This window comes from Eurytemora carolleeae, unplaced genomic scaffold, assembly GCF_000591075.1.
Source record: "Eurytemora carolleeae unplaced genomic scaffold, Eaff_2.0 scaffold451, whole genome shotgun sequence".
Classification (NCBI taxonomy): Eukaryota; Metazoa; Arthropoda; class Copepoda; order Calanoida; family Temoridae; genus Eurytemora; species Eurytemora carolleeae.
Genome location: NW_019396337.1, coordinates 141247 through 160235, shown reverse-complemented (window position 1 = coordinate 160235; position 18989 = coordinate 141247). Strand labels below are relative to the sequence as shown.

Below are 18989 nucleotides of genomic sequence, written 5' to 3'. Positions count from 1 at the left end.
TGTGCCCTTGGATCAATTTCTCTTTACAATTTGTATGTCTTGTTTTTTCAATGTTAATTAGATTTATCCATGTTCAATGTTCTTAATCTCTTTTCTTCCTTTAACTCTTTATCTCTTATCTAAATAGATTTTTTTCTTGTTTTCTCATGTTTTTAAATCCAAAATTTTCTTTCTTTCTTTTAACAGATTTTTTTAACATTTTTTAACATTTAACATTTTTTTTCTTGGATTTTTTTATTATTTCCATTTGCAATTCTTTCTAAAAATCTTTTTTTCCTTCAAATTTGTCATTACTTTGAGTTATTTATTTCGTTTTAATGGTTTATTGACTTATTGACCGATTATTAGAATTTGTATTTGGTAAAAAATAAAAAATACTTTATTAATATCCAGAGAATATTGTAAAGATGATACCTAAAGAGTACCAGGAATATCTCAAGTATGGAATGTATGGCGGAGCAGGGTTGGCTCTCGCAGTTGAGTTTCAAAACCTTAAACTAGGTAATCTATATAATAAAACAAGACATTCGTATATATGTTCCTTCTGGCCGGTCAAACGGCTGGACCGAATGAGCTGACATTTTTTGTGGACACTAATTGGTAGCCTGGGGATGAAAAAGGCGAGAAAAATTCGAATTTAAAAAAAATTTCTCGGTCAACGCCGGGCCTTTCATCTGGTATATATATATTATATATCTACTATCTAGAGACATCAACGCCACAATAGGAAATGAGCTTTTGTTACAAACTCTAATCTTTTTCAGCCCTTTATCTTTGCAACCCGATGTCGCAGACCTTTAATATTTCCAATAATGAATTCAGAAATATCTAAGGTTTTTATACCATCAGGTAGCAAAGATATAGGAATTAGAAGATTTAAGTTTTTGGCTAGAACTAAATTTCTTTGTGTTTGCGAAAACTGCCACAAATGTAGCCTGCTTTATAATGTCGTTGAAAGAAAAAACAGTGATAATAAAACAAATCCATCATTCGTGGAAATCTAGTTTAAAGGTTTGGCAGTTTTATACTTTAAATTCCAAGACCCTGAGTTTTTAATTCTGTAATTATTAAAATATTTTTCTATGGTTCATAAATCTTAAATGTTCTCATTAAACAAGTAAATAAAAAATTAATTTAATGGAGGCGGGTGGGGGGCGGGCGGTTGGAGAGAAAATGGATTTAGGATTTGAATTTTATCTTGTTTTAGCTTACAATACCATTGGAAGGGATATAGAGTATGGATACAGGAAACCCATAAAAATTAAAGAAACTAAATGAATTTAAAGTTTTTAAAATAACATCTCATTCTTTTTTTTGTTGCATTTAGTCTAATTTTTAATCAAATGGGTTGGTTAGAATTGGAAACGGATTGAGACACATGCTGAACTTCCAAAAAAACAACATGACAATTCATCAGCTGTTTTACAACACGTGCAGGAACCATCCACAGAAGGTCGCCATTTTGAAATTCTCTTGACATCCAACTAAAATCGTACTTTCAGGTAATGATATATTTCGAAGAGGAGGAGTGGACGTTCCAGGATATAGAAGATTATTCAAACAGGAAAACATCAATTCTGATAAGAAATAACAAAACTCAAATTCAAATCAAGAAATTGAAAAATTTGATAAAAGGAATTAAAAATAAAAAACTTAAAAATTAAAAGTATGTTCTTCTTAATGTCTATTAAGTATATCAGAGTTGTTGGATAATCACAGGGTTGGGAACTATTTCCTGGAGCAGGGTTGGAGACGAGGAGATGTGGTTGCTCTCTTCATGGAGAATAAACCTGAATATGTTGGAATACTTCTAGGTATCTTTTATTTCTTGTTTAAAAGATATATTAATAATTTAAAACAGAAATAGATTAACAGACGGAAAGATGATCAAATGTACAGATGAAAGATAAAAATATGAACAATCAAAAGTTCATAATTGCAGATATTTTAATGTTCCGCATTATTCCATGTTTAATTTACGTTTATTGTATTAAAATTATAGTTTCAAGATCTAGGGGTTTCTATTTTCAGGTTTATCTAAGATTGGAGTGACTGCAGCTCTGATAAATACTAATCTAACAATGAGGTATTTTTCATATTTAGATCTCATTTTTTTTATTAAACTGTTTGCTCTCTATTTAGTTCTTTGATTCATTGTGTTACGGTTGGGAATTGTTCCGGGATCATCTTTGATTATCAGCTCTCGGAGCAGGTTCAGGACGTAGAACTAGAGCTCAGGTTAGTTTATTCATTAGCTCTCGGAGCAGGTTCAGGACGTAGAACTAGAGCTGAGGTTAGTTTATTCATTAGCTCTCGGAGCAGGTTCAGGACGTAGAACTAGAGCTGAGGTTAGTTTATTCATTAGCTCTCAGAGCAGGTTCCGGACGTAGAACTAGAGTTCAGGTTAGTTTATTCATTAGCTCTCGGAGCAGGTTCAGGACGTAGAACTAGAGATCAGGTTAGTTTATTCATCAGCTCTCAGAGCAGGTTCAGGACGTAGAACTAAAGCTCAGGTTAGTTTATTCATTAGCTCTTGGAGCAGGTTCAGGACGTAGAACTAGAGCTGAGGTTAGTTTATTCATTAGCTCTCAGAGCAGGTTCAGGACGTAGAACTAAAGCTCAGGTTAGTTTATTCATTAGCTCTCAGAGCAGGTTCAGGACGTAGAACTAGAGCTCAGGTAGGTTTATTCATTAGCTCTCAGAGCAGGTCGAGGACGTAGAGCTAGACCTCAGGTAAATTTATTTATTAGCTCTCAGAGCAGATTCAGTACGTAAAACTAGAGTTCAGGTAGGTTTATTCATTAGCTCTCAGAGCAGGTTCAGGACGCAGAGCTAGACCTCAGGTAGGTTTATTTATTAGCTCTCAGAGCAGATTCAGAACGTAAAACTAGAGTTCAGGTTAGTTTATTTATTAGCTCTAAGAGCAGGTTCAGGACGTAGAACTAGACCTCAGGTAGGTTTATTTATTAGTTCTAAGAGCAGGCTCTTAGAGCAGGATCAGGATGGACGTGGAACTAGAGCTTTGGTAGGTTTATTCATAAGCTCTCAGTGCAGGTGCAGTGGCGTGGAACTAGAGCTCCGGTGTAGGTTTATTCATTAGCTCTCAGAGCAGGATTAGAACGTAGAACTAGAGCTTAGGTAGGTTTATTCATTAGCTTTCAGAGCAGGATTAGGACGTAGAACTAGAGCTCAGATGGTTAGTTTTAACTGTTTTAATTTGGTGGATTTTTTGTTTCAGACGAAAATCTGGCCGATTTGAGTTGTATCAGCTAGACAAACCAGACCTGTTTTCTCTCTCCCCACTAGAAATTAGTCTTAAGGGTTCTATCCTACTGGAGAAGGTAGGCTTCAAGGGTTCTTCCCTACTAGAGAATGTAAGGTTCAAGGGTTCTATCCTAATGGAGAAGGTAGGGTTTAAGGGTTCTATCATAATGGCGAAGGTAGTGTTTAAGGGTTCTATCCTGATGGAGAAGGTCCGGTAGTGTTTAAGGGTTTTATTCTAATGGAGAAGGTAGTGTTTAAGGGTTTTATCCTACTGAAGAAGGGTTCAAGGGTTCTAACCTACTCAAGAAGGCAGGGTTCAATGGTTCTATCCTGCTTAAGAAGGTAGGGTTCAAGAGTTCTATCCCACTCAAGAAGGTAGGGTTCAAGAGTTCTATCCCACTCAAGAAGGTTTAGTCTATCCTGCTTAAGAAGGTAGGGTTCAAGGGTTCTATCATATTGTAGGAGGTACGGTTCCAAGGTTCTATCATTCTGGAGAAGAAAGGGTTCTATCCTACTGGAGAAGGTAGGGATAAGGGTTCTATCCTACTGGAGAAGGTAGGGTTAAAGGGTTCTATCCTACTGGGTAAAATAGTGATCAAGGTGGAGAAGGTAAGGTTTAAGTGTTTTATTTTAATCAAGAAGGTATGGTTTCAGTTCAAGATTGTTCAGAGCTCTTCGTTTTCCCATAGTGGACCAATACTCTTAAAACTAACTATATCTTATACATATATATATATATATATATATATATATACATATATTGTTAGAACTAGGCAGATATTTTGAAAATTCCAGAAACAATTCAATAATTAAGCGCTTTTTTGCACAACAAAATGCAGAGAAATAATAGTTATATTATATTTAACCTTTCAGGAGTTGAATAGGATGAAATCTACTCCTGTTCCTAAATCTGTGAGAAAACAGATTCAGACCTCAGACAGCCTCTGCTATATCTACACATCAGGTTTAATTCTATGTTGGAATAAAAACACATCAAGTTGAAAATTGAGGTGGGAACTTTAGTGTTAGATATCGATAATCCCGATATCCACAGCGGGCACTTTTAAATTTTTACAAAGAATCTTTTTGATCTCTAAATTTTGGTTATCTACAATTTCTTTGTTTTCTCATTGGTTAAACAAAAAACTCAATGGCTTTTGAATAGCTGATTTCCCCCCGCATTTGACACTCTGATTGGTTCAAGTTTTGCACTTCACTAGATATCGAATAACGATATATTAGATTAATCTGTAGATTAACAAAAATGGAGATCAAGCATTAATCTCGAAACTCCAATACAAGAGTTCCCTCTACCTCTGAAGAACCACTGATTTAAAGAGTCTAAAATTGTCCATAAACTTTACAGCAATATTACTCCGGGAAAACACATTGAAACTTCAGTTTGTTTTATAACTTTATCCCAAGCTAGTGTTAACAAGAAACATGGGTTCTGTTTTAAAATTTAAAAATATAGATTTGCTTATTTTAAGATATCTTAAATAAGACACTTTAATCTACGTTCTCAGTTTTATTAAACTCTATTGTTTTCTAGGTACAACTGGACTGCCTAAACTATTTTGTTTTCTAGGTACAACTGGACTGCCTAATCTCTGTTGTTTTCTAGGTACAACTGGACTGCCTACACTATATTGTTTTCTAGGTACAACTGGACTGCCTACACTATATTGTTTTCTAGGTACAACTGGACTACCTAAACTATATTGTTTTCTAGGTACAACTGGGCTACCTAAACTCTATTGTTTTCTAGGTACAACTGGACTACCTAAACTCTATTGTTTTCTAGGTACAACTGCAGTCTACCTAAACTCTACTGTTTTCTAGGTACAACTGGACTGCCTAATCTCTATTGTTTTCTAGGTACAACTGGACTGCCTAAAGCTGCGTATCAAGACCACTCCAGGTTAATTTACATAAATCAGGATTTAAAAAAAGAAATCATTGGCTTCCATTTGCTAAATCGCAAGCCTTATTTTTTGTCCAAAAATAACATTTTTAATTGAATGAAATCTGTTTCAGAATTTAGAAAATATGAAAATTACAAGTTTTTAATTGATTTTTAGGTTTTACATGGGGAGTAACATGGCAACCTTTGGGTGTGGAGTTCAAACTGATGATAGAGTTTATAGGTTCAGAATTTAATCTTTTCATTCTTCTACTTATTTATTCTTTCCTTTTCTCAACAATAAACTTAACCATCATTCCTCTCGACTCTTAATGATGAATTCATTTCTTATCTTCTCCTACCTTTCATCTTTCCACTTATTTATTCTTCTAAAGGATATAGTTCAAAACAATTCTCTTGTGCACCTGTATTAATAGTATTTAATTATCATTCTAAAATTCATTTACACATTTCATTTATCAATTTTTACTCTCTCTGAACTCTGATAAATTTTTATTGCTATAGGCTTTTTCTTAATATTTTTCATAATCTCTTTTTTTCCAGTATTCCTTGTATCTCTTGTTAACTTCAGTGCCTTGCCAATGTACCACTCCTCCTCTATGTGGATGGCTGTTGGAGCTGCGATCAATGTTGGATGTTCTGTTATAGTTCGGAAGAAGTTCTCAGCTTCCAACTATTGGGAGGATTGTGCCAGGTGAGAAGACGACTTTTGCATTCGTCACTAGGCTTATAGATACGTCATTTTAAGTGACCCTCCATATAAAAGGGCCATTACCGATTAGCAACGGAACCCTTTAAACATTTTTTTTGAGCCAAAATGATGAAGATATTCTTATTTTCCTTTTTTAATTTCAATTGTGGTTTCTTGATGTCAAAGACTTGCGGATATGTGCAGCAAAGACAAAGAGGGAAAATGTCGAAATTCAACACATTTTCAGATATGTAGATAAAAACACGATTTTCCTGAGATTAGATTTTAAAGTCCCTTGAAATCATTTTGACATCTTCTAGAAATCCAACCCAGATTTTAATATACGCTTATATACAACATACAGGGTGTCCCAAAAAACATGGGAATTCAGTGACGAATTTGATATCGTCTTTGTTATGAATTAGCATTGTAATACCTAATTTCAAAAGCCATAATATTATTATGTCTGCTAGAGCTTATTTTATAAAAAGGGTAAAAGACTGTAAAGATGTGTCTATAATGTCTCCGCAAGATGAACAGTGAAGACAGACAAGTTTACTCTGTTTGCATACTGCAATTTTCTTGTTTTACTACGTACAACTGTATGCAGTCAAAACATAAACAAACAAAATGTAAACATAGCAGACGAAACTCTTACAGATTACAGCTTTCTCAGTAGGTATCACTAAACTAAATCAAAGAATTATTTGAAAAGACGATATCGAATTCGTCACTGAATTCCCATGTTTTTTGGGACACCCTGTACATAACTAACCTTAGTTAATATCCAGGTACAAGGCAACCTGTGCTCAATATATCGGAGAGATTTGTAGATTCCTTCTGCAAAGTAAACCCAACCCGGCAGAGAAACAGCATAGTCTCAGGTCAAAATAATCTAAAAATGATAAATCTTTATAATTCAAACCAAAGATAGTAAAACAAATATGTCTATCCTGTTTACAGAATGATGTACGGAGTAGGATTAAGACCTGAGATATGGAAGGAGTTTGTGACAAGGTCAGAGTTTGTTCAAAATCGAACTAAAAAACATATTTTTACAAAAACTGATTAACTTTCCTCAAACTTTAAATTTCTAGTCCTTTCATCTTTGCAACCAAGGAGTATGAAATAGAAGTGAGATATAACTGACGAGGCCGCCCCACCATATGATTATACATGCTTTGCAAACGGTACTCCATTTGTATAAGAAATATTCAGAATAGGTTATTGTAAACGCGGTAATTGTACATCAGACAAATATTTCTTATACAAACGGAGTACCGTCTGCAAAGCATGTATAATCATATGGGTAGGGCGACCGCGTCTATTTCATACTCCTTGTTTGCAACCCTTGATATTTCAAAATATGAGTTCTGCGTGTTCTGCTAGATCAAATAGTCAATGACTGAAATATAAGGTTAAATCAGATAGCAAAGATTAAGGGTATGGAATTTTACAGTTTGTGGAAAATAATAAAGTTATTTTCTTATAAGGTTTAATATCCCAAGTATTCGAGAGTTCTATGGATCAACAGAAGGAACCTATGGAACCATTAATATCAGGTATTCACGAGTTCTATAGGATCAACAGAAGGAACCTATGTTACCATTAATATCAGGTATTTATAAGTTCTTGGATCACTGAAAGAACCTATGGAACCATTAATATCAGGTATTAGAGTTCTATGGACCAATAGAAGGAATCTATGGAACCATTAATATCAGGTATTCATGAGTTCTTGGATCAACTGAAAGAACCTATGGAACCATTAATATCAGGTATTCATGAGTTCTATGGACCAACTGATGGAACCATTAATATCAGGTATTCATGAGTTCTATGGATCAATAGAACCAGAAGGAACCTATGGAATTATTAACATCGTGTATTCATAAGTTCTTGGATCAACAGAAGGAACCTTTGATACCATCAATATCAGGTAGTGTAGAGTTTATGGATCAACTAAACCATCAATATCAGGTAGTATAGAGTTTTTGGATCAACTAAACCATCAATATCAGGTAGTATAGAGTTTATGGATCAACTAAACCATCAATATCAGGTAGTATAGAGTTTATGGATCAACTAAACCATCAATATCAGGTAGTATAGAGTTTTTGGATCAACTAAACCATCAATATCAGGTAGTATAGAGTTTATGGATCAACTAAACCATCAATATCAGGTAGTATAGAGTTTATGGATCAACTAAACCGGTAGTATAGAGTTTATGGATCAACTAAACCATCAATATCAGGTATGGAAGAAAAATTACAAAGCATGGTCAGAAAATGTTCAATATCTTGGTTAATTCTTCTACGACTTTTCTTATGTTCTTTATATACAACTTCAATCCTATGATAACGTTCTTGACGTTCTATCCCTTCGTAACGTTCACACAATCTAAAATCTGAACTACAAACTATTCATAACGGTTTTAAACTACAATCCCTGTGTAGCGGTCCTAAATCATATTTCATTTTAAACCATTTGTAACGTTATTGAACTTAAAAGCCGTTCTTTGCATTCTTGAACGTTCTTGAACTAAATTATAAATTCTTATTTTTTTATTTAAGGAGCAAAGAAGGAGCTTGTGGTTTTATTCCTCAGTTCTTGAACTACAATCCATTCGCTCTTATCAGGGTAGACGAAGATACTGATGAAGTTCTCAGGCAGAATAGAACAAACCAGATCAATCAAACTATGTTTTCAGAGCTGGGAACTTTTGAGTTGGATATCCTTAATCCGATGCGTTTCATCCACTGTTGACACTTGTAGGATATCCCTGCTGGGTTCCGACTAATGAGCGTTAATGAGCGTTCTCTAATTGGTTGCGCGCAAATTTCCCGGCTTTTAATTGTGTTTTTGCAAACGGCACTCTGATTGGTTGATTTTTAAACACTTTCCTGAAAATTAATTAAAGATTAAATTAATATGCAGATTAACAAACAATTCAATTGTTTCCAGCTCAGAGCTGGGAACTCTTGTACTGTGGATATTGAGATCGATGCTTGGTCTTGATATTTTGTGAATCTGAGGATTGATATAATCTTGATTCGATATCCCGTATGTTAATCACACCCAATCAGGGAGCTTTGATCAGGGGAGGAATGATTGAAATCAAGTGATTGAGCATTGATCCTCAAATCAAAAGTGCCCAAAGTGAATATCGAGATCAAGCAATCGGAATTTTTATTATCCAACGCAGAAGTTCCAATAATTCAATGATAAATATATTGTTATTTTTAAAGCAAACATTTTTCATCTTGTAAGATGGGTGGGGGACGGGCAATATGTTTGAAAGAGATAAAGTGAACGTGGTTTGTTCTATGAAGAGATAAATCTGGTCTTTGTATCACCTGTAAACCTGGAGAACCCGGAGAAATGGTTGGATTGGTCCGAACCTCAGACAGGATCCTAGTCAGATGACCTAAACTTAAATCTTATTCACTTGGTTAACTTACTTCACTGAATTCTTTGTTTTCTTTTTCAGTTGAACTAAATTTGTCTCCGAAATACCTGATCCTTTGAAGGTCTGTAATTGAAACGGGTCTGTGTACACTGCACAATTCCTGTGTTTCATGTTCATTGGACTATTTGTAATGTGTACTCAATAAAAAACGGAATAACTATGCGTACGCTGGGTTCTCAAGCTAGTAATAAATAATATTTATCACGTATCACTGTACAGTGTACATCATGACTCTGGTTTAAACTGTACAGAGGAGGTCCTGGTAAGTTTAAGGCCTATGTTGATGATAAGGATCCTAACAAGGGGAAGATTATTCGGAACGTCTGGAAAAAGGGAGATATGTGCTTCAGGTGGGTTTTATCATTTAAAAAAGCGGATTGTCCTTAATTTGTCATTTTATTTTTATTTTTTTTATTTTACACTTTAAAAAAGAATATAATACTAAAATAAGTCCGAAAATAGTATGCAAAAAAGTGTTGAAACCTAATTATTGTCTTTAAAAAAGTAAATTTTAAGTTTGACTTGAACATTTCACCCATAAAAATTGTGGAATGGGACGACGACATTTATGCAATCTTGATGTTCTGAACTGAAAAATAACGTTATCATGCATTAGCTTGAAAATCAATCTATTACAAGTTAAATCAATCCATTGCTGATTCCTATGTTTCTTTTTATTTGATTGTTTAAAATCTGGAAAAAGCCGATAGTACTAATTCTTTTTAAAAATATGAATATTGTTGAACTTAAATGTTAGGTTCAATAAATAATATAATTAATATAAATGTAAAAAAAGATAATACACCAAGAAACCTCACGTTTGAAAACACGATGTATACTGCTGATAAGTGTATTCAAACTCAGTACTGCTCAGGCTAAGTTCCCCCCACCCCCCAAAAAAATTAAAGAAAAAACTTTATTACACAATACGCATTTATAGTACAAAAGATATAGGATCTTCTGTGTGTATTTTCCTTGGTTATATATTTAGGTCTGGAGATATTCTTGTAATGGATTACGAGGGTTGGCTCTATTTCAAGGATAGGAAGGGAGACACCTTCAGGTGGAGAGGAGAGAACGTCAGCACTACGGAGGTGGAAGGAGTCATAGCTAAACTTCTGGATAATGTATCCAATGTAGTTTACGGAGTAGAGGTAAACTCTTGGATGGTGTATCCAATGTAGTCTACGGAGTAGGGGTAAACTATTGGATATTTTATCCAACGTAGTTTACGGAGTAGAGGTAAACTCTTGGATATTGTATCCAACGTAGTGTACGAAGTAGATGTAAACTCCTGGATAGTGTATCCAATGTAGTGTACGAAGTAGAGGTAAACTCCTGGATAGTGTATCCAATGTAGTTTACGGAGTAGAGGTAAACTCCTGGATAGTGTATCCAATGCAGTTTACGGAGTAGAGGTAAACTCCTGGATATTGTATCCAATGTAGTTTAAGGAGTAGAGGTAAACTCTAGGATAGTGTATTCAATGTAGTTTACGGAGTAGAGGTAAACTTCTGAATAATGTATCCAATGTAGTTTACTGAGTAGAGGTAAACTCTTGGATAGTGTATCCAATGTAGTTTACGGAGTAGAGGTAAACTCTAGGATAGTGTATTCAATGTAGTTTACGGAGTAGAGGTAAACTTCTGAATAATGTATCCAATGTAGTTTACTGAGTAGAGGTAAACTCTTGGATAGTGTAACCAATGCAGTTTACGGAGTAGTGGTAAACTTCTGGATAATGTATCCAATGTATTTTACGGAATAAAGGTAAACTGCTGGATATTGTATCCAACGTAGAGTACAGAGTAGAGGTAAACTTCTGGATATTGTATTCAACGAAGAGTACGGAGTAGAGGTAAACTTCTGGATATTGTATTCAACGTTGAGTACGGAGTAGAGGTAAACTTCTGAAAATTGTATCCAACGTAGTTTACGGAGTAGAGGTAAACTCCTGGATATTGTATTCAACGTAGAGTACGAAATAAAGGTAAACTCCTGGATATTGTATTCAACGTAGAGTACGGAGTAGAGGTAAACTTCTAGATAATATTGTATTCAACGTGGTTTATGGAGTAGAGGTAAACTCCTGGCTATTGTATTCAACGTGGTCTATGGAGTAGAGGTAAACTCCTGGATATTGTATCCAACGTAGTTTAAGGAGTAGAGGTAAACTCCTGGATATTGTATTCAACGTAGTTTAAGGAGTAGAGGTTAACTCCTGTATATTGTGTCCAACGTAGTGTACAGAGTAGAGCTAAACTTCTAGATAATATTGTATCTAACATAGTGTACGGAGTTGAGGTAAACTCCCGGATATTGTATCCAACATAGTTTAAGGAGTAGAGGTAAACTCCCGGATATTGTATCCAACGTAGTTTAAGGAGTAGAGGTAAACTCCCGGATATTGTATCCAACGTAGTTTAAGGAGTAAGGTAAACTCCCGGATATTGTATCCAACGTAGTTTAAGGAGTAGAGGTAAACTCCCGGATATTGTATCCAACATAGTTTAAGGAGTAGAGGTAAACCCCCGGATATTGTATCCAACGTAGTTCACGGAGTAGAGGTAAACTCCTGGATATTGTATCCAACGTACAGGGTGTCCCACGGAACATGACAGTTGATAAATATTTTTGAATGTCGTCTTCCATACACTGTATTAGATATTAAAGGCTGTTTGCAGTTTATTTCGTTTAAAAAATCTTTTGCTCTAGGATATTTTACTTTGAAATTAATGCTACTATAATATGACTCCTAAATAATATTTTTATTATTGTTTTTCGTATTAAAAAACTTATCAAATTATGGAAGAAGACATTCTAAACTATTTATACCAACTGTCATGTTTCGTGGGACACCCTGTAGTTTAAGGAGTAGAGGTAAACTTCAGTACACCTTGTGAATCTTTCTTGATAACAACGATCATATAATAGGTTCCTGGTGTATCTTCCTTCATAACAACGATCTTATTGTAGGTTCCTGGTTCGGAAGGTAAGGCTGGTATGGCTGCAATACAAACTGGAAACTCTATAGACCTAGGAACAAGCTTTTTCTTTGATTCCCAGAGATTTATTATCATCACTCTACATGAATGTGCAACTGTGTACCTTCTTTTAAATTTTTAGAAAAATAATTAAATTGTTATTATTTATCCCAGTTTTTGCTCTGTATTTTTCCGTTTACAGTTTCTAGATGCTTCGCCCCTTTGAAAAAACTTAAGGAGAGCGACCAATTAAAACAGTTGCGCCCTAAACAATAGAACGAAAAAACGCAGAGCGTGGGAGGAATGATGCGCCAGTAATATTAAGAGTGCGGTAACCTTTAATAATGTTGAAAATGTATAAATTATACGAATTAAACAGATGATAATTTATAAAACCCGCGCCATTTTATTTTTTGATTTAACAGATTTTGATTTCAGGTCCATTACTCATGTCGTTATCATTGAAAGATCAACGCAGCTAATCAGAAATCAGAGTAAAATATGAATACTTGGAATTTTGTTAAATTTCAAAAAAAATTGTGAAAATAAGCTTTGAATTGTAGATAAACTGTGTGAAGGATTAAAGAAGGAACTGCCCAGCTATGCCAGACCAATTTTTATCAGGTTTTAAAATTTACTTACATTGTTTTATGATATTGTTATGAATCGTTTATCAACATTGCTTTGTTTTAGGCTTGTGAAACACCTTGATATTACAGGAACTTATAAACTTCAGAAAACAGAACTTCAAAAAGAGGTTAGATTATCTCAGCGTTGGTTAATATACAGAGGGTTTATTTATCTCAGGGTTGGTTAATATACAGAGGGTTTATTTATCTCAGGGTTGGTTAATATACAGAGGGCTTAGATTATCTCAGGGTAGGTTAATATACGAAGGGCTTAGATTACATCAGGGTTGGTTAAAATATAGAGGGTTTAGATTATCTCAGGGTTGGTCAATATACAGAGGGTTTCTTTATCTCAGGGTTGCTTAATATACAGAGGGTTTATTTATCTCAGGGTTGGTTAATATACAGAGGGCTTAGATTATCTCAGGGTAGGTTAATATACAGAGGGCTTAGATTACATTAGGGTTGGTTAAAATATAGAGGGTTTAGATTATCTCAGGGTTGGTAAATATACAGAGGGATTATTTATGTCAGGGTTGGTTAATATACAGAGGGTTTATTTATCTCAGGGTTGGTTAGTATACAGAGGGCTTAGATTACATCAGGGTTGGTTAAAATATAGAGGGTTTATATTATCTCAGGGTTGGTCAATATACAGAGGGTTTATTTACCTCAGGGTTGGTTAATATACAGAGGGTTTATTTATCTCAGGGTTGGTTAATATATACAGAGGGTTTAGATTATCTCAGGGTTGGTCAATATACAGAGGTTTTATTTACCTCAGGGTTGGTTAATATACAGAGGGTTTATTTAAATCAGGGTTGGTTAATATACAGAGGGTTTATTTATCTCAGGGTTGGTTAATATACAGAGGGCTTAGATTATCTCAGGGTTGGTTAAAATATAGAGGGTTTAGATTATCTGAGGGTTGGTTAATATCCAGAGGGTTTAGATTATCTCAGGGTTGGTTAATATACAGAGAGTTTAGATTATCTCAGGGTTGGTTAATATACAGAGGGCTTAGATTATCTAAGGGTTGGTTAATATACAGAGGGCTTAGATTATCTCAGGGTTGGTTAATATACAGAGGGTTTAGATTATATCAGGGTTGGTTAATATACAGAAGGTTTATTTATCTCAGGGTTGGTTAATATACAGAGGGCTTAGATTATTTCAGGGTTGGATAATATACAGAGGGTTTAGATTATCTCAGGGTTGGTTAATATACAGAGGGTTTATTTATCTCAGGGTTGGTTAATATACAGAGGGCTGAGATTATCTCAGGGTTGGTCAATGTACAGAGGGCTTAGATTATCTCAGGGTTGGTTAATATACAGAGGGTTTAGATTATCTCAGGGTTGGTTAATATCCAGAGGGTTTAGATTATCTCAACGTTGGTTAATATACAGAGGGTTTAGATTATCTCAGGGTTGGTAACTATACAGAGGGTTAAGATTATCTCAGGGTTGGTAATAAAACAGATGGTTTAGACTATCATTATACAGAAGGTTTAGATTATCTCAGGGTTGGTAATTTTACAGAGGGTTTAGACTTACTCAGGGTTAGTAATTATACTGAGGGTTTAGCTTATCTCAGGGTTGGTAATTATGGGAGCTTACATTATCTCAGGGTTGGTTAATATACAGTGAGTTTACATTATCTCATAGAGATGGTTAATATACAGAGGGTTAATTATAATATAGAATTTAAATTATCTCAGGGTGGGTCAGTATACAGAGAGTTTAGATTATCTCAGGTTGGTTGATATTCAGAGAGCTAGAAATATCTCACGGTTGGTTAATATACAGAGAGCTAGAAATATCTCAGGGTTGGTTAATGTAAAGAGAGCTAGAAACATCTCAGGGTCTGTTAAAATAAGTTTCAGATCTGATTTCTACCAGGCTTTCTAACAGTAAAAACCATCTCAGGGTCTGTTAAAATAAGTTTCAGATCTGATTTCTACCAGGCTTTCTAACAGTAAAAACGCTTTAACATTTGAACAAAGAGTAGTTGTTGTAGTTGTTGATGGAGATTCTCTTGGTTTACTTATATACTTGTAATTTGAAAAATGCTTGTTAAGAATCAACGCATTATTAATGAAAAGTCGTCTTCATTGTATTGATATAATCACCGACCACCGTACATAACAGGTAAGAAACGTATCAAATTTGACACTGATAACGTATGCATTTTTTCTTTGAAATCTCTTGTACTTGAATCTATAAAGTAGAAACCTTCTCACTAGGCTTATTCGGACTAAGGTTGGAAAGCTATGCATGTTTTTCTATTTCAGGGATTTGATGTTGAGAGAATTCAGGACGAGATATATTTCATGGGACCTAAGGATGTAGGATATAGAAGATTGGATTCAGAAACTTACAAGAATCTTATCTCGAACCTTCAACTTGCAAAACTCTAGACATTTATAAAGTATGATCATGCATGTGAGTAACTTGCATGCTAAAATATCCTTAAAAATAAAAATTGAAATTGCAAAGATTTTATTCATATTTGTATCACAGCATAATTTTCATTGGTTTTCAGTTCGTAATTCATCATTATTTTCCTCTTCCCCTCCCTCGACCTCGTCCCCTGGAGGGTTTGTTTACTTTCTTCTTCTCCCAATCAGAACTATCAGATTCAAACTCCTCCCCGGAGGAAGAAACGTCCTTAACCTTCTTCTTGCCAGAAGTCCTTCTTAGCCGTTCAAACCCAGATACTGGCGAAACACTGAATGGTGAGCTAATAATTTCTTATGTTTTTTTGGGACAAAGTTAAAGTAATTGTCTTTGTCACAACTCTTTGCTACCCATCGACTTAGATTTTAGATATTTAAAACTATGAATTTGTTAGAGAAAATAATCAAAGTTTGAAATATCAAAGGTTTACACCATAGGATTGCAAAGATATAAGGATTAGAAAATATAAATTTGTGACACAGACTCAATTGCTTTGATGCTAAGATCGAAAGAAACGTTTACACAGAAATTCATCCGATGTTTATCGAATATAAACATAGCGAGGTTTTAAAAATTATTCTTCATTCCTTTGACGAGTCGAGGGGTTCTCTTCATCAGATACAAATAAATTCCCGAATTTAGAACCCTTCTCCGATACCTGGAGCTGAATCCAACCCTGATTCGGTTTAAACCTTGGCTCAGCTGAGAGTAATAAGCTCAATCTCTCTAAATTGGGTAGTATGGATATACGGTCCTGAAATAGGATTAGTTATTAGTGAATCCAGCAGATTTATTTCAACATTAAAAAATATCAAACCTCCATAGCTGACTTTCCAACACTGCTCAGAGCCTCGTAATACAGATCTATATCTCCAAAATTAGTTTCATAATCATTCTCAAAATCGCCCTCGTTCTCCACTTTTAACTCGGGGATTTTCTCGAGTTTAGATTCTTCCAGCTTCTTACACCTGTCTAACTGTTCGGATAAAGGACGGCATGGGTTGGCAAACCAACACTTGAGAATATCCTAAAAAACGATATAAAATTGGATTTAAACTTGAACGAAGTTTAGTGCTCTTATCAACGTTGAACTCGGCCTCAAAACGGGTTGATAGAATTGGACGAGTGTAAATCGTATTAAGACTGCAGATTGATATATAGATAGGCCGTTAAATCCCGCAGCATGTGAAAACTTCTCCACAAGACTTAATGAAATGACTTCAAACATAGGTTCAAACCCCGGCCTTTAGGTCAGTTCCACTAGGTTGGTTTAAAGATGATTTAAAGGAACCTTTACCTTATCATTAAACTGGTTATTACTGTTCTTGAATACATAATCCAGAAGATGCTCTTCAATCTCAGTATTCTCCTTCAGTCCTGAGTCGTAATTCTCAAGGTCTGGAGATTTAGAGTCGTCCCGTATACTTGGAGTACTCGATCTACTCGCTTTATCTAGAATTATGTAAGTTTCTGAGCTTGGAACTTTTAAATGAACGAAACTAATCTAAATTGGTTTTAAAAAGGTTGGATTTAATCTTTAAGCTCACATTAGTTTAACCTAAAAGCTTTTCACCAATGCGAGTGAAAAAAGTGAACACATCTTTACTGGTATAAAATAATTCCGCTTAAGAACTTAGAGCTCTCTTGTGTTTATATAAAATATGCTTATTTTAATAAGCGGCATTTTTCAAATATTAATTTAGGTTAACAGGTTAACCTTGAAAAGTTCATGGTAGGCTAATTAATGACACATTCTTGGTCGCAGAATACGCTCAAATTAGCCAAACTACACGAGAAGAGCATTTTACTCAATTGGGAACATAACATCATGTAACAAATGCATCATTTATCCTGAACGAAACTTTACAATAAACTTACAAGAGTTTTGGTTGACTGGATCAGGAATATCAGGTAGTTGGTACAGATCCTCATCCAGACCTAATGGACTATCTAGAAGGTTATCATGATTGTCAGAAGGCAAATGCGGAGACTGGATTTTGTGTAGCAGAGATTGGCTCTCTAGTTGCGCAGATTGAACGTTGAGTATCGGAGATTGGGTGTTGCGAATCGGAGATTGAGCGCTATGTCCCAGAGATTGTGAGTCTGGAAGAATTGAGTTAGAGAGACGTTTCTTTGGAGGAAGAAAACTAGAGCTTGGTTGTGATGGAGATGGAATGTCTGGAGATTGCGGGATGGGATGAGTACGAGAGGGGCCAGAATGTGAGGAGGGATAAGAACGGGAGGGACCAGGTTTGGGAGAGAGATAAGAACGGGAGGGACCAGGTTGCGGTGAGGTATATGGACGGTAGGGTCCGGGACGGGAGGAGTCTGAACGGGAAGGACTGGCAACAACATTTAGAATCTCAATTTCATCATCAGGTTCTGTCAAGTGTAATTGCTGGATGAAAGTAAGGAAGAGAACTATACAGAATAAAAAATATAATGTATTCAACAATCTGCTTTTACTAAACTTTAAGGGTTTTAAAAGTATTATCCCGCAGTCGATACTTTCCTTGTTTTTTAGTTTGAAGGAGAGGAATATCATCATCTGTATCCTCTGTTGTATCCAGGATAGGCCCCAGAACTCTAGTCTTGGCTCTGGAGCTCCGTACTGGATAAACCTTGCGTTTAGTTGGTATCCGGGTCCCAGAACTAGTATGACCTTCGCCAGATATTCATTGATAATAAGATAATAGAAGATGTGAGACTGCAGAGGAAAGTTGAAAAGGAAATTTAGGAAATTAAATGTTGTCACGCCACAGGAAATATTTAACTATTAATATTTAGGTTTTGAATAAATCGTAAAATTTTAAATAATATATAATTGAATGCTATGAAGACAGAAAATATGTTTTCTTTAAAAAACAGTTTCCTCCTCACTTTTTTAAGGCAGTCTTTTTTATTGATGAATTTTTGGTGTTTAGGGAAAATAATGGTTTACCCATTAAAGAAAGCTTCGCGGATTTTTCGTCATGTTCCAAAATATTTGTTAAAAAATAATATTTTTTGAACAAATTTCTATGAATTTAAACAAAGTTTAATGAGAACAGTCGAACTCGTGCATTTTTGCATGTTTTAACTGCGCACAATGTACAATGTACATTTTTTGCTATAATATGAGCTGATAACTTATAAATCGACAGAACTGATTTAAACAAATAAAGTCCTCTCATAGCAAAATTAACAGATCTCTAAGAGTTCTGGGCTTTTTAACTCATTCATATTTTTTCAATAATATTTTCCTTGAGTCCCATTTTCAGGTTCAGGTTCCGAAATATCTACTTTAATATCCACCTCTTTCTCATCCTCAGAGATTCCACAGGCTGAATTATTTAAGTATGTATCGGAAAAGGTTAAAGGACTTATAATTTATATAAAAAGTGACTCTGTCGCGTTATTAGTTATTTTTAACAAATTAAAATTTTTTATTTTTCCGGTAATTATTACAAATCCAATTCCATACTTCAAATTCTAGATGACTAAACTAAATCAAAAATGAAGTCTTGTTGTCATTCAACAGACCACATTTTGGAAATACCAGTTTCAGTTATTGCTACAAGAATTAG

General features: G+C 34.8%; 2 protein-coding genes across 2 annotated transcripts in view; one reads left to right on the top strand and one right to left on the bottom strand.

Annotated features, from left to right (window-relative positions):
• Window positions 1–397: 397 nt before the first annotated feature.
• On the top strand, window positions 398–15461 carry LOC111701190 (long-chain fatty acid transport protein 4). Its single transcript, XM_023472362.1, has 23 exons — window positions 398–501; window positions 1208–1247; window positions 1357–1453; window positions 1503–1564; window positions 1720–1814; window positions 2032–2086; window positions 2143–2238; window positions 3239–3341; window positions 4138–4228; window positions 5143–5185; window positions 5346–5411; window positions 5760–5882; window positions 6671–6763; window positions 6843–6896; window positions 7373–7441; window positions 8456–8551; window positions 9215–9292; window positions 9603–9701; window positions 10343–10505; window positions 12328–12391; window positions 12899–12959; window positions 13029–13092; window positions 15258–15461. Exons 1-23 carry the CDS (start codon window positions 408–410, stop codon window positions 15381–15383), a joined length of 1932 nt encoding a protein of 643 aa, XP_023328130.1. The 5' UTR covers window positions 398–407; the 3' UTR covers window positions 15384–15461.
• The window catches only part of LOC111701194 (probable serine/threonine-protein kinase samkC), a 3854-nt gene continuing 313 nt past the window's right edge, over window positions 15449–18989 (bottom strand). The window contains exons 2-8 of the mRNA XM_023472367.1: window positions 18666–18746; window positions 17936–18085; window positions 17302–17805; window positions 16721–16875; window positions 16241–16450; window positions 16011–16177; window positions 15449–15694 (exon numbers count right to left, since the gene is read on the bottom strand). Coding sequence (XP_023328135.1) covers window positions 15523–15694; window positions 16011–16177; window positions 16241–16450; window positions 16721–16875; window positions 17302–17805; window positions 17936–18085; window positions 18666–18746 — 1439 coding nt within the window. The 3' untranslated portion in view covers window positions 15449–15522. The remainder of the gene's footprint in view (window positions 15695–16010; window positions 16178–16240; window positions 16451–16720; window positions 16876–17301; window positions 17806–17935; window positions 18086–18665; window positions 18747–18989) is intronic.

Coding starts and splice junctions, on each gene's coding strand:
- LOC111701190 (XM_023472362.1), top strand. CDS start 408: ATGATACCTAAAGAGTACCAGGAATATCTCAAGTATGGAATGTATGGC. Junction 5,186..5,345: donor GCGTATCAAGACCACTCCAG/GTTAATTTACAT, acceptor ATTGATTTTTAG/GTTTTACATGGGGAGTAACA. Junction 12,392..12,898: donor TGGAAACTCTATAGACCTAG/GAACAAGCTTTT, acceptor TTTGAATTGTAG/ATAAACTGTGTGAAGGATTA.